Below are 21,721 nucleotides of genomic sequence, written 5' to 3' on the forward strand. Positions count from 1 at the left end.
AGGATAAAAATCTATAAAGGAGGATATCCCGCGTGATAGCTTTAATAACAAACAGATGGGATCACATCATGGAGAATCGAAATCTAGAGGGTATAGATCTGGATTTTCTTTTGTTTCGTTTGTTGATATTCAATTTGATACTGTAATCGATATTTGAATGTGCACATATCGAATTCATTGAAGAATTTTAGTCATCTGGAGTGTTCTATGAACGTAATATATTTCAGAAGGGAGCAGGACCAAAGTACAGCGCGTGATTTGTTCAAAAAGACAACGCGTATATCATATATATATGCAAAGGGCGTTGGTGTAGAAATGCGGGTATACAGTATTAAAGAGAAATGTTACACATGTTTTTCATTTATCCGTTGACCTTCGTCGATATTTCTCCCATTGATTATTATCATCGTCGTCGTTTTCATCATCGTCTTCCATTTTGTAATATTGTGACAAGTTGGGAACAGACTTGCGCTTCAGCCGTTTCGTATCGAGCATATATGGATTTGCTTGCTCGAGATCGGTCACTCTGCCGTCTGGACTGATAGAGAAGCCAAACAATAAAGAGGATGGTTCGATCTTGCGCAATTTCCTGCTGAGAGATATCGTATTATTCTTCTTTTTGGTTTTCCTTGAAGGCTTTTCATTGTTGAGAACAATAATGTTGGAGCGGTCTGCAGGATTGATGGGCGCGGCGGTTGGCGGTGGCATCGTAGCTGGTGCTGGGGCCCCTGGAGGAGGTACCATGCCAGGCGCGGCGCCTGGAGGTGGCATCATCCTTGCCGCAGCGAGATTGGCAGCACCTTGCTTGTGGCTAAACGAATATATACAAGCAGCCCAGTAAATCTATGTGCAGTTTTATCCATGTAAATTTCGAGCTAATAATGCAAAGCCCGTTAAAGTGACGTACGTAAATGACGACCATGATGCAGATAGACATCAATCCAAACTTTGCCTCGTCTTCCCAGAGCTTGTCGCAGTTGTAATAATCTGCACTTGTGAGATCGAAAGATGTCGCGTTGGTACCACCAGCAGCCAATGCCGTTGCGTTCAAGTTACTGGCAGCTGCTTCGACGCACTGCGCCTGGAAATCCGGACGGCTGTTGAAGAATAGAATCACGTTGATGAGCCCGTCGACGAGAAACGCGAATATTGCGACCCAGGTGGCATGAGAAAAATGTCGTATGTACTCCCATCTATTCTGTTGCCAGTGTCGCCAAAGTCGTTAAGATATCACATGCGTAAATAAATACAAACAACAGTACAGTAGCAGTTTCTCTTACCCGAAACAGAGCCAACAATCCTAAAAGGGCCACAATTACCAAGAATAGGTTGACGACGCCGTAGACAATTAACGGCGGAGATGACATGTACGAGTAGAATGCTGTATTATTTCACGGTGTGGTTAGCTCTTTTTAGGAATTCCTTCTCTCATAGCAGAAGCTATATACTTGCGACTCTTGTCTTGGAAGGATAACACGGCGAAGTACATCGACAAGGCCTACCAATAAGTTATTCGCATTACATATTCTGTGTAGACCGGAATGGCTGCGTGTATGCTTACCGCCCATACTATGCATGAAAATGCCGCGCCTACACGTAAATGTATACAGCCGCAGCATTTCCGTAATGCCTGGAGATCTGTGTGAATGAACCTATTTTTTATCTGCGGGTTCAGCCAATCGAAGTCCATGAGTGCAAAAGAAAGGAAGAAAGGAAAGAAAATAGGAGAGAGGATAACAACAGAAATCGAATAGCAAGCAGGACGAGTTTTATATAACGAGACTTGGGAGTTATCCATTGTTAAAAATGGCAAATGTTTTTGTGCTCCAAAGGCGACCGAATTTGGTAGGCGGGATGACACAGCCCTTCCGATCATTTGGTGTGCGAGCCGATGTCAACATAAGGGAATTATCCGTAGCGACCATGCAAAGATTCGAAAAGTGCAAAGAAGCTCGCTTGGCTTCCACTTGTAGGCATCGAGTTTGCAACTTACGGCTTCTTGCTACGTATCTACAACTGATATCATATGTAGAATGCGCGGACACAAAGTGGTTTTGACAGCGTTGTTTTCCGGAATGGGGCCCGATGGAAGCGCTTTCAAAAAGACAAAAGTTTATTACAACTTCCGCACGTTGCTTTTGGCAAAAAAAGTGATGTTTATTTTCGATAGAGCTTCTTTCCTATTTTTGACGTGATACTTTTCTCCTGCTTGTACCGTCGATTCGCCTCGCGCAAGTGTTCAGGGCGTATCGGTCCTGTTTGGCCCCATTCTTCCATTACTTCCCGCGCTAAGTAGAGATTTAGCAAGTCTTGTCATCTCCTACATGGTGACGGTATATTACAGACCTTTTTCAATTATTTCGCCAACGTAGACTTTGGAGAAACCTGCAACAACGATAGCCATGGTTTGCGAACATTGCTGATTGAGCACTTGGCTTACAAGCTGCAAACATGTCAAGATTTAGTGCCCAAAACATAAACTCCCTCTTCCGTATCACGAACGACTTACACGTCGCACATTGGTCCTATTCAAAGCAGACCGTCTGTATGCTTCGTATCGTTGCAATTGCTCTTCTGAAAAGTTTTCCAACAATAATCTAGCGCAATACAGATAAATCATCGAGTATTATGCTCTTCGTCTGCTGCTATATATACTTCATATCCTCCTTTTGTTTCTCCATTTGAGACTGTATCTGAGCATCCATATCTGCTGATGTGACAATATATTCCTTATTCTCGTCATCATCTTCAGCGTCAGCGTCTTGCGGTCGATCTGCTGTATCACCGGCTTTCGATGTGGCGTCTTCTCCTTCAGCAGCGTTTGGAGCACCCTCTGTATCTACTGATCCCTGCCGTGACATTGGTGCGTCTGTTACAGGCGTTGCACCTTGACTGCTGGAATTGCTTTGTCGTCGATGCTGCTGTTGTGGCGGATTGCTCGCTGCTGACAGGCGCTTGTATGCTGCAGCTGCAGCGGCAGCCGTCGTTAACGGTCGACTTGGCGGTGTGCTGGCGCCGCTGTACGGAGGTGAGAATGGTGACGATTGACTTGACGGACGTGACGATAACGGTGGTGGCGAGGTTGCATTCACGGACGCCTTTCGCTTGCTGGGTATCATTCTGCTGTGAATTCTATAAAGACGAGAAGGATGTCGCTTTGCCCAAACTGGGCCTAAAATTGACTCACAGCTCGGCCTCTCGCAAGAATTATCGTCCTATGTGAAGTCCTCTATGATGTGACAACCGCCAAAATCCCACCTCCCAAGATCTATGCTGCTGCCCGCAACCCAAAAAAGTTAGACTGGGCGCTAATACCCGTAATCCACCATTTGAAGTAGAATACCTTCTTGTAGGTTGCAGCTTTATACTTGGTACTACGCCATCGAATAAACATACTATCTTTTCCCACTAAATATTATTTCGTTGTGTCTGCCTGGAAAGGTTGGTCATAGCAAAGGAATCAAAGATGGCATTCTCGGATGTGTCCATGTAACATAGAAGACAATTATTATCGCCAGTAAATTTGCCAATGGTCGTAGCAAATATATTGTGAGGTGGCATCGTATTGTAGTATTATTACTTTTTTTAAGTTCGATATATTTACAAAATCATTCAAATGTCCTGCGCCATCCGCTGCTTCTAGGCATTTCGCCAAACAGCTCTTCAGCCTCATCGGTGTAGGTACTGGCTGCCAAAATATGAGGAGGAACCATTGGACCGATAGCTTCTTCATCCTCGTTATCGTCCACATCATCCTGGTTTTGGTTCTCCAAGGATGCATCGGCCTTACTTCTTGAAGATAATCTTCTGCCACGGGTATCCAGAGACATGGCAGTAATTTTGCCTTGACTAAACGTAGATGTCTTGGTCCTAATAGTCGCAATCGACTTGCGCCGTCGATCTGGATTGGGGAATAACAGCGAAATTTGCTGGTCAGCCTGAGTAAAGTGATCAAAGGTTGAAGCAGCAGATCTAAAGTCTTGGCTCGGTGTGTTTCTCTGCAAGCTGCTGCCAACAGCAGTCGGATCCTGATCGGCCGGATTGACTGCATTCTCCGTCGAGCTTTCAACAGGCTGTTTGTTCGATCGTTCGCTGTGATCGATAGCTATCGGCAATGAAGTCGCGTACGTTGAAATAGATGCCGAAAGCTGATCTGCTAGAAAGCCAAGTTAGCAACCATCTGACAAGCATCTCAGAGGCAAATATCACTACCTTTTTCATCGGTTTCCTCTATCGCTTTATCTTCGTTGGTATCTAGGCTTTCGTCGATGTATTTGGTGCTAGATCGTCGTCTGCTCCAAGATGCTTTGGGAATCGACCCTACTGTGAGGTTATCCGACGTTGTATTGTGAGCTTCTGTATCAAGCTCAATTTCTTCATCCAGTTCGAAAAGGTCCTCATCTTCGTCGTCCTCAAAGTGGTCCGGTTCTTCTTTATTCTCTCGTTCTAGATCTCCTCTTGTTAACGAAGAAGCAGCGACAATGGGCTTCGCAGTAACCTACTATCATCTGCCGCCTCAGAGGCATGTAAATCGGTGGTATCTTCCAAAGGCTGCTTGGATGGTTTCGAAGATAGTGACACTGACAGGGACGATGCATTCTTTATACTTTCTTCAAAGAATCGTACCGATCCTCTCGGCATGGATCCGACCGTTATTGGCCGTGATTTTGGTAGCTTGTCGTCAGCTGCAGCAGTCGATCCTCCTTCTCTCTCCTCCCTGACATCGCTGCGCATTTGGATCCGAGGCACTCTTTTCTCCCGCTCTTCTTCTTCGTGAACCGTCCTTAATGCTTCTAACATTCTTTGCCACAATAGCTGTTGGTCATATTTGACTTTGGATATTTCGCGTTCCAGCCGTGCTTGCTGTTCCTGTCTGTACTGCTCGATCCTTTCGTCGGTCTCTTTCTGCTTCTTTCGAATAGACTCCTCCAACATTTGCTGCAGCTTGAAGTGCTGAGAGAACAATTCTCCCGGTACACTTGCTCCTTCTAGATTATGGCTCGACTCAATTAACTTTTGTGTTGTCTTTAAAAGGCTTGTTCTTACACAGACCTTGCTCTTGTTCAGAGGGCAATTCTTGCGCAGGCGTAATGTCACTTTTGATTATAATACTGAATTCTTCAGAGTACGTAGGTCCTTCTCTAACTTTGCGGAGCTCATCTCCATACTAGTTGTACATTTTAGCATCTCACAGTAAATTATCGAATCTATTCGTCGTGCAACTTACTATGGCGTCTCTGTGTATAACCACTTTATCGCCTGGACGATAAACGGCCTGGAGGTCCACAGGGTATTGAATTGTTTCTTTCATCGGCGACGGTAAGCGTTCTATCGAATAGACGGCCCCAGACGCACAGTTTAAGCAAGTAACGGTTGCCCAGGTATTACTAGCGCCGGCCTTGTGCATCTTGGCTAGCGATGGGTACATCTACTGTGCCTCAATATAAAGCATCTGAAGCTAGGTAGAGTGACCTACAATTTGCACACCACCCATGCCGAGCTCAAACTGCCAACCTTCCAGGGGTGGATCATGCAGCCGAGTGAAGCATTCTGCGCGAACATCTTCGTGATCGTCCCGGAGATATTTGTTGGCCAAGTGGAGCTTGACGTTGAGGCACCTGCACGAGTACACGACATGTACTGACATTGCGGGTTTAAGGTTAAGAGTCGACTGAGTGTGGTCAAGAACAAGAAGAAGAAGAAAGTGGAAACTGATCCGAGAAGCGCTGCTGCTTTGCTTCGTGTGACCATGAAAACCGCGCCGAGAAGAATGTATCAATGTGATGCAGTCTTCCGCAAACACTAGCTATTGATTATCCAAGGAAATAAAATATTCGTGTCGCTTTGGTTTATATAAAGTATCTATCAGTATCCAATTGCTATACCTTCCTGACATTATTGACGATGTCGACATGACAACTCGAATTCCCTTTTCCGTGTTCGTTCGCATGAAGTCCGACTTTACTCTCTTTGCTGCAAATATACATGTCTCGGCCATATCGTAATCAGCGTGGATTCATTGCTTTCGAGAGGACAAACAGCGAATTAACAACTAACACGGAGGACGACGAGGAGGCGCACGAATTTGCTACGTACGTCGAGAGCGACGATGACGATGAAGATCCCTACTTCATGCCAGAACACACCAAAAAGTCAAGTACACTCTCTATCAGTAGGTATGTCAGCGCAACCAAATTCTACGCAGCTTAGATGGTAGAGTTCGGGAATTAATAATACTTTATTCGGTTTTAAAGTCTTTCTTGCTCTCCCGTACAGCTTTTCAGATTCTTACTACCAGCCACATGTATCCTCATCATCATTGTATATACCACTGTTGTAGCTGTGCTTGTAAAGCAGAAACGGTTGATACCTGAGCCTTTAAACGACGATTCTCCCTGACGCATGACAAGATACTGATTTTACTTCTTTTCTCTGTCGCAAACCTTACGTACCTTACCTTTTGCGATAGCATCTTGTATTATATTGAAATCTCAAGCACCAATAATTACTCCATATTTGCATCATCTTTTGAAGATATTGTCCCTTCCACGTAGAACTCTTTTAATACCCTTGAGCATTTGCTCCAAATCTTTGATAACTTATGCTGCGTCTGAAAGAGCACAAACAGTAGCAGCAAGAGTCCGACATTCGGGAAGCGGGGCAATGCAGCAGCAGATTTCTCACCGCGATCGTTTTTTCTTCCCTTTCCCTCTGAAAACCTTAAAGCAAACTTTTTTTGTCGTGTATAGACCAGCCTGTTCGAAACAACTTTAAGTATATATAAGCAATCTCTCGCCATTTGCAAATCTTCAAACCGAACGTTGTAAAATTTGACGTGGACTCCGGGCTATGAACGAAGATCAGACTTTGCAACATGAACTGAACACATATTCCACAGTCAATGAACAAGTTGGTGAGTATACAAAGTCAATAAATATATACGCAAACACAGCAGTGAGCTCAGGTTGTATGTTTTCCGACTCGAAGCGCGCGATACAAGGGCACGCCAGTTACAGTCTTTCCGTTTGCGAGTTGCGCTATTCAAAGGTTTACAAAGCGAGTGCGTTGACGAACGACGGGAGGCTCTTGAGAAAATCCTTGAAGTTGCGAAATCGTATCTGCGGCTTGCCCGTTCTCCCTTTTCTGCTAACTCGCCCGAGACACCTGCAACACCGCCAACATCGTCAAATGCATCCAAGCGTCCTTTCTCACCATCCTCTCCTTCCTTCCCCTTGTCACACCAGCAAAAAGCCCCCATAGCACATGAGGGAGCCACGGGTAACGTGTATGACGCAGAGACATATGACAATGACGAAGAACATCAAGAAGAAGACGACTGGACTGACGAACAATTGCAGTACTTCCTTCTTACTATGCTTCGCCTCGCTTACAGTTGTCCATTCAACGACGTGCGGCAGACTTTCAAGGACTTTCTCCAGATGCTTGCGGTAAGAGTCCAATGCATGATTACAACCATGCCTTTCCATTTGGATCTGATCACGCGGAATTGCTTGCCAAATCAGGACACGCATTCAAAGGTCTCACCTAGACCTAGTCATCTCTCGCCGTCCATTTTCATATCGCTCACAGATATTTTCTCACTCGAGTCCCATTCATCATACAAGAATATACGCTCCTACCCTCGACCTAGCAACATGTCCTTTTCACCGTGGTCGCAGGAGACCGATCCGGAAAACGATGAAGAAAAGAGCGACGTAATGGAACAAGCTACTGCAACAGGCGGAAGACAGTCCGATGAATACGTGCGGCAAATGCTGGTCAGAACATTCCTGGACGAAGGGCGTCTCGCCAACCTATTCCGAGTCATGGCTTTCTTCCCTACATTCTATGAAATATATCGAACAACGTACCTAAATATCACAAAGGGTTCCATCGGACCTCTAGGACGGCCTTGGAAATGCTATCTCGCGATTATGGTAGGAATCCAGACGCTTCAACTCGCAAAGCTTGTGCTAAGTGGAATTTGCTCATAGGCATGCGCAGAACAGAAATGCCAATATCTGGTTTCCATGCTCAAGTTGGAATTTCTTCAGAGCGGCGGTGACCCCACATGGCTCAAAAGCATAGAGTATTGCCCACCTAAGCTGCAGCGTATCTCACGCGTTGTCCTTAAGCTCTCTCGGCAACCATGGCGATTGACAACGGAGGATATGAGTAGTCTTATGAGCGCATTTGGTGCATCTCTCGGCGAATTTTGGAGCAAAGGCGAACTCGTCCAGGCAGTGGTAATAATTGCGACTTTTCTGGGACTTAGCAGCTTCACGCTGGCATGCGGCATCGCTCCAGAAATGGACCTGCGAGGCGGTTTCTCGATCACTGGCGGTCGAGCAGGGGAGTTGGAAGGTATCGAGCAGGAGCTCGACCTCCGCACGCCTTTATCTCCCGCTAAAAATATGGAGATCGCTCGGGCAGCTGCGTCTGCCGCCACTGGATGGCATGACAGCGATATTTTGCTGGAGGAAGCATATCACGGCGGCCATCAAGAATTCTCATCCGATAACGGTCGAGGACTCGGAGTCTCTGTTGACGAGGAGGAGGAAGACGAACCGGGACAGAACGAAGATGTTATTGAGCATACCAGTGAATTGATATGGAAACTCAAGTCTAGCAAAGATAAGGCCATAAGGGAGGAGCTCCTGGAGAGCTTTGGAAAATTGAATCTGGGCAAACAAGAGGATACAGAGTCGCGCGATGGTATGTAAAACTGTTTCCGATTTGCATAATCGCTAACAGGTGATTGATTAATACAACCGGCTTTCCTTAGGTGAACAAAAACTAACGATCGAAACAATGACTTTGCAAGAAGAACAATCTGAGCAAACATGGAGTAGCAACCCATTCTATGAAAACTTTACACGATTCATGCACACCGAAGAAGAAAAGCAAATATCACTGGAAGACTTTGAGGCTGGCCACGATGGCTGTGAAGAGTTCATGCTAAGCGAGTATTGCTGGGAAGATCACGGATGCGACCTAGTAAACCAGTTCTTGCCAGGTCTTGGTGAAGAATTGGATGAGGAATTCAACGAGGCATTGAGTATAACTGATTGGAGGTGAGTATAACTTCGTTGTAACATTGAATGCTTTATACTGATCTCTTGGATAGCATATTCCATCAAGTTGCAGAGGGTGCAGTGGATACATCGCCGCTACGAAATGCCATTTGGTACTACACACAGCAGCTGCTTGGCATTCTCAAAGACGATTACGATTACGAAGATGTCAGTAAATATCTCAGTCCACGCAACAAAGAGTATATAAAGGAAGTATGCCAGCAACCTTCCCAAGTTCGACGCAGCGATTGGAACAACATTGGATTGTCGTTACGACCTGAGGAAAAGTGCCACATGAATTTGCTAATTGCATCTGCAAAGAAACAGGCTTTGCTATGCTACGGTCTGTCGATCGTGTCACAGCTTTAAGCTTCGAGAAATAATAATAATAATAATACCCACTCCACCCTGTTGTCCTTATTCTCCACCACACAAAAAGATAAAATGTATTTAATGCTTTCATCGCCAATGTACATAAAAGAAGAATTACAGTTGAGCGATCCAAAACGATATGTTTGATTGGGGATATGCAAGCTCTAGCAAGCAGAAGCCTTTTTTCCAAATTTGTGCATCTTCGTTACCTTGTCAGGTTCCGGGTCCGTCGCGGCGAGATCCTGGCGGAGCTGCAGATTCATAAACGCTTGTCAAACATTGTTCACCAAATTCGATGAAAGATAAAAATAGAGAGAGAGAGAAGCGACCGGGACGACCAAGCTCTTCTTTTTTTTTTTCTACTCCTCGTTTACCTGCCCAACCTTTCCACTCGTCTTTCTTATTCCATTGTCTTTCCTTTCCTTGACACGAGAGAACATGCGCTTCCTCCTGTTATTTGCAGCAGTTTTTGCGTTCCTGGCAACAGTCTCGCACGCCAGTCTCCAGGACGAGATTGACGCCGCCTTGAAAAAGTACTGCGGTGGTAAGCACATTCTCGCCGAGAATCTCTTGCCATGCTTCCATCGCCGCTGATCGTTCCACGCAGGTATCAAGGTCACTGCACCCAGCACCAACCAAAAATTCACCAACGCAAAGAAAGTCACCGTCACTGTCAGTAAGTGGCTCAAATCAGTTGAACTTGTGCGTGCGTTTTGATTACATGATATCTTATTTGTGTGCAATTGCCAGCCCGCCAACCCAATGCCCTTGCCAAGGTTATCAACGGCGTTGATGTATGTATTTAATTTAGAGATCCTACGCTATCGAGAGATTTCCTTTTGCTGACCGAAGCAAACCCACACACACAAATAGGTTTACAGCGTTTCTTCCAGCGGTAAGGCTACCTACCTCGGCACTGCCTGGAAGGGCAGCTACTCTTTGAACAAGAAGGCTACTTTGACGTACGTATACATTGGGACACACCAATTTGTAGAGTGCGAGAAAGAAAAAAAAAAGACTGATGATTTGTTATCTTTTGACGCAGTGTTGACTTGACAAAGGCAAAGGCCAAGGTTCCTGGACGATTTGAATTCCGGTAGGTTAACTATAGAAAGCAATTAGCAGCAGTCTATTCTTGGTATACTGATAGCTCAACTTTTCTTTTTCAATGCTATTAGCGTTTGGGTTCACAACACTGCTGGTAAGAAAAATAATAGGCCACATCCTCGGCGTTTCCTATTAAAGTATGGTGTCATTTACGCAAACACATTATCCGTGTCGCGCAGGTCCCGACTGCACTCTCATGTCCAAGGTCTTCAAGGTCACCTCCTCCTCCCACTCCAACTCTGTCGAAGAAGCTGAATTCGAACAGACTGTCACCAACATTGACCGCGGCTGCTTTGGTGTCGAGATCACCAAGCCTGCTCTCGGCGACCACGTCCAGGCTGGCAAGTCTTTCCCTATCAACATCCGTAAGTGGTACTCAATATCATGCACGAACATATGCTGATAAAAAAATCTTTATAGAACGCGATGGCGCCTCCCACGTTGATGAGCTCAAGAGCATCGAGCTTTTCAAGGTCGATGTTAACGACCGCCAGCCCATCAAGGTTCAGGACTCTTGGACTGGTGAGACCCTCTTGCAGCAAGCATTCAACATCAAGGATAAGCTTCCTCAAGCTGACTCGGAGGATGGCAAGAGCTATGCTTACTTCTACAAGTAAGGAATACATGCATTGTTTATTCAAAATGTTTATTGCTAATCTACGATATCGTTTAGGGTGTCTGGCACTACTCAGCACGAGGAGGAGTGCGAGTTCTTCTCGCAACCTTTCTACATTGATGCTTAAATGATTATTTCTTTCACTTTAGAAGCAGAGAGATCCTGATCCTCCCCTTGAGTGTGTGTGTGTACTAAATAAGCATGTATACCTCGTTCTTTTCTCTCTTTTCTTTTCTTGTCTTGTGTCTTTCTTAATCCCAAATCAGTTGCCCGTGCTCGTTCACTCCGGCCGTAGATGTCGGTCTCTTGGAAGAGGATGATGACTTGCTGCCCCAAGGCGTATGCTTGCCAGCGCCTTTGCTGTAAAACTCGTCAATCCTGATCTTCTCCAGCTCTCTGCGATGCTTTCGCAACCGCTCTGCTTGCAATGCATCTGCGGCCACCTTTTGCTCTTTACGCTTGGCTGCTCGCGCCAGATTCTCTCGCTGCTTTTTGGTCAATGGCTCGTCCTCAGCAGGTTTGGGCGATCGAGCTACGTTATGTTTTCTGATGGTTAAACATAACTAGGTCCAATACATCCTCCAGCCATTGTTAACTCACGCGCTTTAGTAGACGATGCAGGAACAAACTCCCATCCGTCCTCCGGCTGTACCTCGGGAACCATCTCCTCTCGCTCGGTCGTTATCCGCATCACACGCGAGTAACGTGGCGTAAAGTCCATGTGCTCATCAACTTCGGCAGCTTCCTTCTTGTTGTTCGCAATGGCTGATGCCGTGGAATTCTCGATTGTGGATTTCTTTTCTTCTTTGGCTGCTACGTTCGAAGCAGCCTTTGTTGAGTCACTCGACGTAATTGGGGTATGATCGGCTGTAGCATTGGTTGTTGTGATGGTTTTAGATTCTGCTGCAGGTTGCGCTTTGGACTTTCTTTTCTTTTTCTTTGATTTCGTCTTTGTGCGCTTCTCCACTGTCTGTTCAAGAGTATCTTGTCGACTAAGGTATAATAAAATGGCTGGTAGTAAAAGGACGCACAGCAAGCCGAGTTCTCTAAGCATTTCTTCTGGGAGAAAAAAGGCCATTGCATGAATCTTTTCCCCCGGCGTCCGATAACGACGCTGCCCGCTGCCGCACCACCTGAATTTATATATAAGTTACAAGCTAGAATACACAAAAAATGTAGAGAAAGAAGAAGAGAGGGGAGACAAGATATAAATATAAGAACGTCTATGAGGATTCCGGTGGCGGAGGAGGAGGTGGCAAGTATAATCCGTGAGCGTGGATATAATCGATCACAGGATTCGGGAGAAGGTATTTGATGGACATGCCACGTTTTACAAAAAGTCTGTAGAAAGTAATTAGCAACAAGGCCTTGAAACAACAAAATGCGAGAATTGCAATCAACTTACCGGATTTTAGTTGAGCTGATATCGTTGTGGATAAGTTGCTTGATGACCGTGACATTCATCTAAACAGGCCGTATGAGTAAGCAAACTCGGACGTTTTCCGTTTCCGACAAGCAAAGCTCGCTCTTTACCCGATGCTGGTATAAAATATCATGTGAAAGCAAAAAGCCGTATACGTCGGTTCCGGTACGCTCTATGATGACGCATCCGTAGTGTCCAACGATATGATGTAGCTATGTAAAAAGAAAATCGGTTAATCTCATGGCATTCCCGCCGTCTCTAGATTGATATCTCTCCTTACATCTCGTGGTGCCCAGACACCTGGATGGCCGAATGAGGCAATTAAATCCCCTCCTGCTAGTAACATGATCTTGATCTTGCGCTTTTCACCTAGACATTAGATGAGGCAGAGAGTGAATAAAGCAAACGCAGCGTCAATCTGCAAATTATATACATACCCGTAGATGTCAGAATACCTCCCGTGACTTCATTCAGCTCGTGATCAAAGTGGTCCAAGACAACCGCAGTTCGTTGATATGTCTTTTGCCGAGATTCCCATGAATCGACCATCAACCAGTCCGATGTGGATTCCACAGCCAAGGTGCACATTTTTACACGATGTTTGGCTTTCGCTAAGCCTTCCTTCATATATGCATCTGATACAGGCGAATAGTATCCCGCCAACAATTCGTATTCGTTTCTTTCTTTAAAGTGATCCTGTGCCATTTCTAGAAAGAAATATAAGAATGTTCAGCCGTAATATGAATATGTTTGCGGTTTCCGCAATATTACCAAACATCCGCAAATGTAAATACGTAATCGGCGAAAATGATCCGCACGCAACCAGAACAAGAGGCGTCTTGCTATCGTCTGCACAAACAGATACGTGTTATCGCGCGCACGTGCCAACTGAAGAGTAGTCTGGCCAAGTCCAAAGCATGCCAGCTAGACTTTGCAGTTTGAAAGGTACGTACCTTTCATAACCTCTGGCAGAAAGTGTCGCGGGAACACGTACTCGTCCTCGAATTGCTCAGAGTCTTCAACGGCCGGCTGATCAGCAACCTCGCGCTGGGACTTTGGTTGGTTCTCTACGCCAAACATTCAATTGTCGTTTGCTATGTTGTGTGAAATGGGTTGCGATCCCGTCGTCAGTCAAAGTTAAGACGGGTTAACAGAAAAGAGAAATGGATAAGGTAATGATCTGGCTTTGAACTGATTGATCATCTTTGCCCACCAGGTGGCGCGTGCCTGAAGAAAAAAGAGAAACGGGTATGCAGCAGCATAAACGATACCAACTAGTCTACATCCGCGAAATCAAGGAAGACCCAGTCTTGTACTTGTATGAGTCGGTTCGTGTAAAAGGAGAGTAAGTAACAACTCTTTCTGTCCTGGCAATGCAGGTACATAAGTTTGTAAACTAACAATCGCTAGGTTGATCGAGGTGGCAACAGATAAAGCCGTTATTGAATACGAGGGCGTCTCTTTGACATTAAATCTTGAATACATTGATACCATCGATTATTCTATTGGCACCATGATTGAATGTTTTGGAGATATCATAAACGATAAGGTAATTACTATTGGTTGCTTGAACTTAACGCAGATTGACTCATTCAGCGCACGCTACGTATTAAGCAAAGCAACGAAATCATGTTGCAACCACGCATCATCAGAAACCTGGATACACTGGATATGGAATTACACGATCGTGTCATTCACGTCATTCGTTCTACAGCGTTGTAATCCCCGAATTTTTGGAAGCATTCGCCATCGTATGCGCGCGCGTCGTATACAGTCAGACAGCGCTCATGTTACGTCACGATCTTGTTTACGCATACCTACCATGCATGCCATATAAACTACTTCGCTATGCTGACGAGGGCAGGTGATCGGTTTCAATCTGCAGGCCAGCATCATCCAACTCGACTCGACTCGTTCCTCTTCAACCCTCCAGACACTACCTATCTATCCTTCTACAATGACAAGTGATCATCGAGCAACAGTTCCAGAGCAACTTTTTCACTTGCAACTCTTCACAACGGTTCTTCAAAATATGCAAATTGTATTGTGATATAAAATCCAGTTTTCATTGCATCTCGTACCGCAGCAGCAAACTAATCCTTGAGTATTATCTTGATACTCTTTTGATATTTGAATAAAGAAACCAGAACTCTTTCTTAGATATGCAGCCATTACGAGAACTGTCCTCAAAACATTTATTTTCACTGGTTTAGTCAATTATAGCAAGGCAAATGTAATCCACATGGAAGGTGATTCAAGTTTAGTTGGAGTCGGAGCTGGCGCTAATAGGCGAACGATTCTTTGGGTGGAGGCATTGGGATAGTCGAGCGTGGATCACCGAGTGCCTGCAACCAAATGTGGGGATTCATCCAAAAAGATGGCTCAGTGGATTTTTAAAAACAACCCAGATGCTTTGGGTCTGCATCAGTACCAATTCGCTAGGATTCACCTCCATGGCGAAACTTCTGTTCTCCCCGCACGAACCGGCATCCCAGGAATGGTTCGCTCCCAAGTTCCTCACGAACGCTGACATATACAGTGAACTGCACGAACAGCTCTCAAAGCTTAATGAGTATGCATCAAGTTCACAGGTTACAAACTGGCTCAGCGCAGAGTGCGACCAATTTGGACCTCTGGTGACCCAGCATTCCCAAGAGAGGGCGATGGCTTTGGGTCGGCTCGGAAGCAGTGACAAGATAAAAGCAGGCAGTTATAAAGTCGTGCTGCCCCAGACTGATATTCGTTACTATCGGTTTCCAAAGACTCTGTCAGAAACCAATGCCGTCTCCCGACGCTTTGCGACAACACCTGGGGAAATTGGATAAATGTCGGTTATGTTAGAAAAATCACAGACCAACGAAACCGATGCACACAGAGTTGAATTGTTGAAGCTGATGAGGACGAAGCTGATCAACCGATGCCTACGTACAAAAGTGCTCGTATTACCTGTGTCCTCTTCTGCTACGCCTTTACTTCAGAGAGACTATCCAAAGCCAAAGATAATCCTAAAAGAAACCAGCGGGTTGCGATGGCGATATGCAAGGCAAATACAAATTGCAAAGCTTCATCCAATTTATCTGAATAAGTTTGTAGATATGCTCGCATACTTGACAACATGTACCAAGAAACTTTGCTTGCACGTCATCGTTTATGCTAGCTTCTCCAATGATCCCAATGATGTCCAACGATTTCTAAAGTAAATCACAAGGTGTTGGAATTAAACATGTATAGATTACATACCTTGATTACTCTAGACTTTACAAGAATATCAAGGAACTCGTCATCGATCATGGAAGCTCAATCGAATCGCTTAACCGAGATAAACTTCTCCATAGTGAGAAGCAAGTAATGTAATTCAAGAGCAGAGTTGGAACTATCAAGCGCTCAGCTATATAGCTCGTCATCAAATGTGTATCTTCTATCGAAATAACACGTACTTAAACTTCAAACAACCACCCTTTATATATGTGGTCCACACTTCTGACTCTGGTTCCTGATTCCTGCTTTTGCCTTTCCTGGATATAATCAGCCGCCGTGATTTCGCGTATTTCGTGCTGATGTCCGGACCAGAGTGGCTCGAGGTGTAAACTTGTCGCTAGTCATGTTCTGCGATTGTGCAGCTTTCTATGTAAATTGTTATCAAGGCTAAAAGCTATCCATAGTAGCCAGGAATGACCGCAGCTAAGTTGTGGATAGCACATATACTATTGCCTGCTTGTACAAGATTACTCCTACGCATAAGCTGAGAAACTTTGGTATCAATAACTAAGATGCGTACTTTTATATGAGCTTTGTATTCAAATTGGTTAATATATAATAATGGTTTTAAAGAAGATAGATTTATACTCTGATAGCTGACAGTTGACCGAATTTGGATATGAATGAATCTTAGAAAAACAAAAAAAATGAATAAATTGAAATAAGGAGCGGATTGCCATTGAGTGCTCGCATTTATTGTGTGTTTCAGTACGACATGGAAGATTGCCGTCATGTGACGCCACTAACAAGCTGTACTTTAGGTGTGATCTCTTGCAGAACAAATACGTGGATCTTCTCGCACATGACATGCGAAATATCATTACCCGTCGCAAACCTTGCCTCAAGATTTTGTTACTATACCGCGCATTCTCTCGACTGGTTTGCTTTTTACTTTCTATCATAATCCTGTCTTCTAACTTCTTGCTTTATTATGAGCATGAAATGCAGAGGAACTTATTTGAAAAAGCTATAGATTGTTGTATCTATCGTTTGTGTGAGTATGTTTTTCCATTCTTGTTTACATTTCCTTTCACATTCTCGTATTAAAGTGCTTATATCTGATATATGTTAGCATCGCACGATTTGATGTATGCCTGTTCTAATTTGAAAAGTTTGGTCTGAATCAGCAGCCAACGAATGAGTTCTAGTGATAAGGTATATTTGATCCATTTCAATATTATGGCATTGTCACCTGACATCACCAGATTCTATGTCCATTACAACAGTATACATCAGGGATCCCACGCTAATGACAACTGCGTATATTTCTACTCAATCAACTTTCTACAGGTAGTTTGCCCAAAGAGTATGTTTATATAAGCTGAATGTATGTCATATATCTAGAAACTCTGCCCACAATACGTATTGATTTTATACATTTCGTTTTTCTTTATTGTAGTTACTTAATTGTCAAAATCAAGGGAGAAATATTGGAGGAAATAAAAAGAGAAATCAAAGGAAAGAATAAAAAGCACTTACTTCAGTTTTTTAGCGTGGGTTATCTGCAACCACTAAAAAGAAAAAAAGGTGAAACAATAAGAGCGATATGTATATGCACTTACTCAGTTTTTTAAAGTGGGTTACTGCAACCACCTGATCCGCGTAAGAGCAGTCTACACCATGGGCCACTTGCTCTGACCCTTGCGACCGGCGCGGCTGTAAAGATTATCAGCCAGTCTTCTAGCCTCACGCTTGATTTCTTCTTCATCCATCATGAGAAGCTTGCCCTTTTCAACTACAAGTCGGCCATCGATGACGACAGTCTCGACTTCGCCGCCTGTTGCGGCGTACACGAGCGTCGAGATTGGGTTTGGCGACGGTGTGGTGTGCAACTTGCTGTCGAAATCAAGGATCACAAAATCGGCCTTCTTGCCTTGCTCCAGCGAGCCTATTTCGTGTTCCAAACCGACAGCCTTGGCGCCATTGATGGTTGCCATCTCCAACACCGTCTCTGCTGGCATAGTCACTGGATCACACGATACACCCTTGTGGATGATAGCAGCCAGTTTCATCTCACTGATCAAATCTATGGATATTGTAAGGACACTGAGCGAGGAATTCAGAAATAGATAGGGATATCATACCGTAGGTATTGTTGCTAGGTCCGCCGTCGCATCCGAGACCGACGTTGACACCGGCCTTCAGAAGCTTCGGAATAGGTGCAACGCCGGATGCCAACTTGGAGTTAGAGGAAGGGTTGTGAGAGACATGCGTGCCACTTTCAGCCAAGAGCTGAATATCGCGGTCTTCCAGCCACACCATGTGAACGAGTACAGTTTGGTCGCCCAAAAGCCCAACATGCTGGCAAAATTCGGCAGGCAGCATGTCGTGGTTTTCGCGGTAATGCGTCTTATCAGCTTCAACTTCGGCGCAGTGCATGGTGATACGAATGCTTCGTTCGCGAGATAACCGGGTCATTTCCTTGAGAAGATCGACGCTGATACCGGGAGGTGTACGGGCACCGAACCAAACATCTAAACGCAGCGCATAATCAGGGTATACATCGGCGGCGGCGGGTCGGTTCAGTGAAATGATAACTTACGGATACGATCATCAGCCTTGCCGTGCCACTTTTCATGCATCTTGAGCACGCCCAACAAGCTCTGCTCGCGTGTCTCGACAAGACCCGGATGCATGGTCAATGCGTCTTGCGATGCATACTTGCCGACATCCATGACGATTTTGCCCAGGCAACCTCGGATACCAGACTCTTCGACAGCCTTGGCAATGCCATCAAAGCCGTACCGGTCAGCACACATTGCTTCTAGGAAGCAAGTCGTGCCAGACTTTAGCATTTCTGCAATGCACAGACGAGCACTGGCATAAGCTTCTTCGTGGGTCATGCGGCCTTGAAGCACCCAGATGTTCTCGCAGAGCCACTCGATCAACTCGCAGTCGTCGCCAGAGCCACGGATAAGCGCTTGAGCCAGGTGGACGTGCGTGTCTATCAGTCCAGGGATAACGAGCTTATTCTCGAGATCGTAGGTAGGCTCGTTGGAGAACTCGGCTTGCAACGCAGCGGCTTTGCCGACCTTGGCGATGCGAGTGCCTTGGACAAGGATGGCGCCGTCCTTGATAATCTCGCGCCTGCCATTCATGGTAACAATTGTTCCGTTAATGTAAAGCATCTTGGTGTTGTCCTCAAAGTTCAGAGTTGAATAGAAAGAGAGAAGAAAGAAAGAAAGAATGGCCCCGGTCGTGCACCATTATTTTGATAACAAGTTTCGGAGATCCTTTTTTCACTTCATTCCGAAAGATCATACTTTTATACCTTATCATGTCACATGTTTTTAAAGTACTCTGGTACAGTGGGAAGAGCCTTTATTAGTGATTGCTGCTATGTCAATTCTTGTCCCTGATTTCTCACGCTGCTGTGGTGTATGAATGGGAGTGTCGTCATGGCAAGTCTCGTTATAGCATAGAACACACTTTTTACTTTGCTGAATACATTAGCATCACAAGTCCAAACTGGTATATATTCTTATAATATTGACGGTATACAAAGTATATATGGGTATTACTGCGAAGGGTCACCAGAGGGGATAATGCCTGGGATCACATATTGCTGAAAGCAAGCAAGAGCTCCAATCAGGCATACAAGTATCACAGAGTGAATAATAGTATGACGAAGGATCATTCCTTCTTTTCCACGCATGCCAATAGTCGAGACGCCAGTTGTGAGAGTTTGAGGGCTGATCATTTTGGAGGTAATTGCTCCGCTCGAGTTGGTAGCTGCCATGAGAATAGCGGACAGACCGATCTCATTCGCAGCGACAACCTGCAAGTTTCCAAAGAGCGAGTTTGCTGACGTATCGCTGCCAGACAAGAAGCAGCCTAGCCAGCCGACCCATGCTGACAAGAACGGGAACGCTTTGCCAACTTGACTTAGAGTTAACCCGACTGTGTATGCAATTCCGGAGTAGTTGTAGAGATATGCCAGCGCCATGATGAAGGATACTGTTATATCAGCAAAAAACAGCTGTTTGACAGCATCTTGGACTGCAAGCCAGATGATATTCGGTTTGCAGCCGTATAAAGCTACAACGATAAAGTCAAATAGAAACCCTCCTATAAGAATAGCAGTGCCTGTGGCAAGCGGTTGGAAATCCCAAACGGCAGAGTACGGCTTGTTGTAAAGTGTGATCCAGATACGGTTGTGGAGATGCGGCCATTGCACGTTTTGCTCGCCAACGCTGGATGCTTTAGAAAACGTCCATATAATTACAGTTATAGTAATAATAGCCCACGGGCTCCATGCTAGCAAAGCTTCGTAAAGTGTTGGTTTCTTGATATCTTGTATCGTGGCCAGTGCCGGTGCTGGTTTGGGCTCCACAGCCATCTCTTCGTCGTTGCCAGCAGACGATTCTCCTCCTTTTCCTTCACTGCTTCTACTATTTTCGCTGGACATTGTAGTTGCCGAAGCTGTCAGCGTTGCTTTGTATTCTTCACGGTAGCGCGGCTTCCAGAACTGAGTGAACACGATGGTAACGACGAGCGACACGAGACCCGAGATCAAATCGGGCAGTTCAGGGCCAACAAGGTTGCTAAAGATCGCCTGCGTGACAGAGAACGATAAACCTGCGACGAGGCAGAGCGGCCAGCATTCTATCAATCCAGCGCGGAAACCAGCGTACGCGCAACTTGCATACAGCGGCATGAAAAGGCTAAACAGAGGAAGCTGCCGACCAAGCCTTAAATATGTACATACTTGTTAGTCGTTACTCGGGTGGTTGCATGGATGTATGTAAAGGCTTACATGGCTGACAATGACATAACAGGAAGTCCTGTAAGACTAGCCAAGGTTGTAACGGGAATTCCGAGAGCACCAAAAGCGACTGGAGTCGTGTCGAATATCAGCACGCATGAAAGCGCAATTAACGGCTCCATCCTGAAAAGTAATAATATGTGCTCGTTACAATGGTTTGTGTGGACAAATGATATGTAGACGAGTAAATACATACCCAAGGGATACCAGGAGTGCAGCGCAAATTGCTGCTGGTGCGCCAAAGCCTGCAATACCTGCATAAAAAGTTAATGACTACTGGTTCACACAATAGATAAGAACAAGGGGAAGCTCCCCCACCTTCCAGGATTGCACAGAAACTGAACCCGAGGATAATCATGTAAACTCTCTTGTCCGGTGGGGCGTTGGTAAGCATCCATCTCCGGAACACGTCAAAGATCCCAGACCTCACGGTAACGTTGTATACAACCCTAATATCATAGATCAAATAGGAAACAACCGTGAGTATACTTCGTATATGTCAATTACTATTGATAGCTAACATTGCGTTGAAGACAATCCACATAATGGGCCAGTTTGCAAACACGAGTCCAAAAGCAATAGACGAGAATGCTTGCTGGGCAGGCATGCGCCACGCAAAAATTGCAACAAAGATGCTGTTATAGATTTCACAGTGAATATAAGGTTCTTCATTCCCTTTTGATTCCTCTTTTGATTTACCAGACAACAAGGCTTGAAATTGCAGCATAGTGCGCTGGGATGCGGAATATGCCCAAAAGTACGAGAACGAGGATCAGCGGTATAAGCCCGACGAAGAATGAGCCCACGAGGCTGCCGCCAATAGGTGTAAGTTCTTGAACAAAGTAGTTAGCATATGCATCGGCCGTTGCCGATGGTATATCAATCATAATAGCCAGCAAAAACGATATATAGAGAAACAAGGAAAGGTGGGTGCTGTGTCCTGCTGCATGCACTAACGCGTTAGCCTCTCCCCTTGGTGGGGGTTTAAATAGGCTGCCCTCGGCTACAGCTCGGATATTCAACCTTAGTCCTAAAAAATCTCACAGTTCATCGTCGAAATTCCTGTCGTTGCAGACGTCCTGCTAATCCAAGAAGAGATCGATCGG

At 45.2% G+C, this 21,721-nt stretch overlaps 12 protein-coding genes across 12 annotated transcripts; 5 read left to right on the plus strand and 7 right to left on the minus strand.

Annotated features, from left to right (window-relative positions):
* Positions 1–357: 357 nt before the first annotated feature.
* On the minus strand, positions 358–1,690 carry VTP01DRAFT_8501 (uncharacterized protein; the record flags this gene model as incomplete). The annotated part of the gene is made up of 5 exons (XM_069387630.1): positions 358–843; positions 908–1,198; positions 1,281–1,381; positions 1,453–1,498; positions 1,562–1,690. The coding sequence occupies 5 exons, from the start codon at positions 1,688–1,690 to the stop codon at positions 358–360; spliced, it is 1,053 nt and encodes a 350-aa protein (XP_069241379.1).
* A 467-nt stretch (positions 1,691–2,157) lies between these two features.
* On the minus strand, positions 2,158–3,119 carry VTP01DRAFT_8502 (uncharacterized protein; the record flags this gene model as incomplete). The annotated part of the gene is made up of 4 exons (XM_069387631.1): positions 2,158–2,288; positions 2,347–2,443; positions 2,510–2,597; positions 2,656–3,119. The coding sequence occupies 4 exons, from the start codon at positions 3,117–3,119 to the stop codon at positions 2,158–2,160; spliced, it is 780 nt and encodes a 259-aa protein (XP_069241380.1).
* Positions 3,120–3,608: 489 nt separating this feature from the next.
* On the minus strand, positions 3,609–5,647 carry VTP01DRAFT_8503 (uncharacterized protein; the record flags this gene model as incomplete). Its single annotated transcript, XM_069387632.1, has 6 exons — positions 3,609–4,156; positions 4,213–4,446; positions 4,503–4,988; positions 5,053–5,167; positions 5,228–5,428; positions 5,477–5,647. 6 exons carry the CDS (start codon positions 5,645–5,647, stop codon positions 3,609–3,611), a joined length of 1,755 nt encoding a protein of 584 aa, XP_069241381.1.
* Positions 5,648–5,985: 338 nt separating this feature from the next.
* VTP01DRAFT_8504 (uncharacterized protein) lies at positions 5,986–6,210 on the plus strand (the record flags this gene model as incomplete). Its single annotated transcript, XM_069387633.1, has 1 exon — positions 5,986–6,210. The coding sequence occupies one exon, from the start codon at positions 5,986–5,988 to the stop codon at positions 6,208–6,210; it is 225 nt and encodes a 74-aa protein (XP_069241382.1).
* A 639-nt stretch (positions 6,211–6,849) lies between these two features.
* On the plus strand, positions 6,850–9,443 carry VTP01DRAFT_8505 (uncharacterized protein; the record flags this gene model as incomplete). Its single annotated transcript, XM_069387634.1, has 6 exons — positions 6,850–6,913; positions 6,988–7,448; positions 7,524–7,937; positions 7,995–8,715; positions 8,786–9,074; positions 9,128–9,443. The coding sequence occupies 6 exons, from the start codon at positions 6,850–6,852 to the stop codon at positions 9,441–9,443; spliced, it is 2,265 nt and encodes a 754-aa protein (XP_069241383.1).
* Positions 9,444–9,884: 441 nt separating this feature from the next.
* VTP01DRAFT_8506 (uncharacterized protein) lies at positions 9,885–11,296 on the plus strand (the record flags this gene model as incomplete). The annotated part of the gene is made up of 9 exons (XM_069387635.1): positions 9,885–9,990; positions 10,054–10,122; positions 10,197–10,240; positions 10,320–10,408; positions 10,492–10,542; positions 10,625–10,647; positions 10,733–10,918; positions 10,974–11,166; positions 11,227–11,296. The coding sequence occupies 9 exons, from the start codon at positions 9,885–9,887 to the stop codon at positions 11,294–11,296; spliced, it is 831 nt and encodes a 276-aa protein (XP_069241384.1).
* A 124-nt stretch (positions 11,297–11,420) lies between these two features.
* On the minus strand, positions 11,421–12,247 carry VTP01DRAFT_8507 (uncharacterized protein; the record flags this gene model as incomplete). The annotated part of the gene is made up of 2 exons (XM_069387636.1): positions 11,421–11,701; positions 11,770–12,247. 2 exons carry the CDS (start codon positions 12,245–12,247, stop codon positions 11,421–11,423), a joined length of 759 nt encoding a protein of 252 aa, XP_069241385.1.
* A 145-nt stretch (positions 12,248–12,392) lies between these two features.
* On the minus strand, positions 12,393–13,672 carry VTP01DRAFT_8508 (uncharacterized protein; the record flags this gene model as incomplete). Its single annotated transcript, XM_069387637.1, has 7 exons — positions 12,393–12,510; positions 12,575–12,633; positions 12,703–12,804; positions 12,873–12,961; positions 13,030–13,299; positions 13,364–13,441; positions 13,546–13,672. The coding sequence occupies 7 exons, from the start codon at positions 13,670–13,672 to the stop codon at positions 12,393–12,395; spliced, it is 843 nt and encodes a 280-aa protein (XP_069241386.1).
* Positions 13,673–13,842: 170 nt separating this feature from the next.
* VTP01DRAFT_8509 (uncharacterized protein) lies at positions 13,843–14,314 on the plus strand (the record flags this gene model as incomplete). The annotated part of the gene is made up of 3 exons (XM_069387638.1): positions 13,843–13,937; positions 14,003–14,141; positions 14,207–14,314. The coding sequence occupies 3 exons, from the start codon at positions 13,843–13,845 to the stop codon at positions 14,312–14,314; spliced, it is 342 nt and encodes a 113-aa protein (XP_069241387.1).
* Positions 14,315–15,000: 686 nt separating this feature from the next.
* VTP01DRAFT_8510 (uncharacterized protein) lies at positions 15,001–15,946 on the plus strand (the record flags this gene model as incomplete). The annotated part of the gene is made up of 3 exons (XM_069387640.1): positions 15,001–15,375; positions 15,445–15,788; positions 15,847–15,946. 3 exons carry the CDS (start codon positions 15,001–15,003, stop codon positions 15,944–15,946), a joined length of 819 nt encoding a protein of 272 aa, XP_069241388.1.
* Positions 15,947–17,463: 1,517 nt separating this feature from the next.
* Positions 17,464–18,948, minus strand: VTP01DRAFT_8511 (uncharacterized protein; the record flags this gene model as incomplete). The annotated part of the gene is made up of 3 exons (XM_069387641.1): positions 17,464–17,876; positions 17,935–18,324; positions 18,393–18,948. 3 exons carry the CDS (start codon positions 18,946–18,948, stop codon positions 17,464–17,466), a joined length of 1,359 nt encoding a protein of 452 aa, XP_069241389.1.
* A 419-nt stretch (positions 18,949–19,367) lies between these two features.
* Positions 19,368–21,502, minus strand: VTP01DRAFT_8512 (uncharacterized protein; the record flags this gene model as incomplete). Its single annotated transcript, XM_069387642.1, has 6 exons — positions 19,368–20,541; positions 20,607–20,738; positions 20,812–20,869; positions 20,934–21,064; positions 21,137–21,250; positions 21,315–21,502. The coding sequence occupies 6 exons, from the start codon at positions 21,500–21,502 to the stop codon at positions 19,368–19,370; spliced, it is 1,797 nt and encodes a 598-aa protein (XP_069241390.1).
* Positions 21,503–21,721: the final 219 nt, after the last annotated feature.

This window comes from Rhizomucor pusillus (genome assembly GCF_041956525.1).
Source record: "Rhizomucor pusillus strain CBS 183.67 unplaced genomic scaffold VTP01scaffold_5, whole genome shotgun sequence".
NCBI lineage: Eukaryota > Fungi > Mucoromycota > Mucoromycetes > Mucorales > Lichtheimiaceae > Rhizomucor > Rhizomucor pusillus.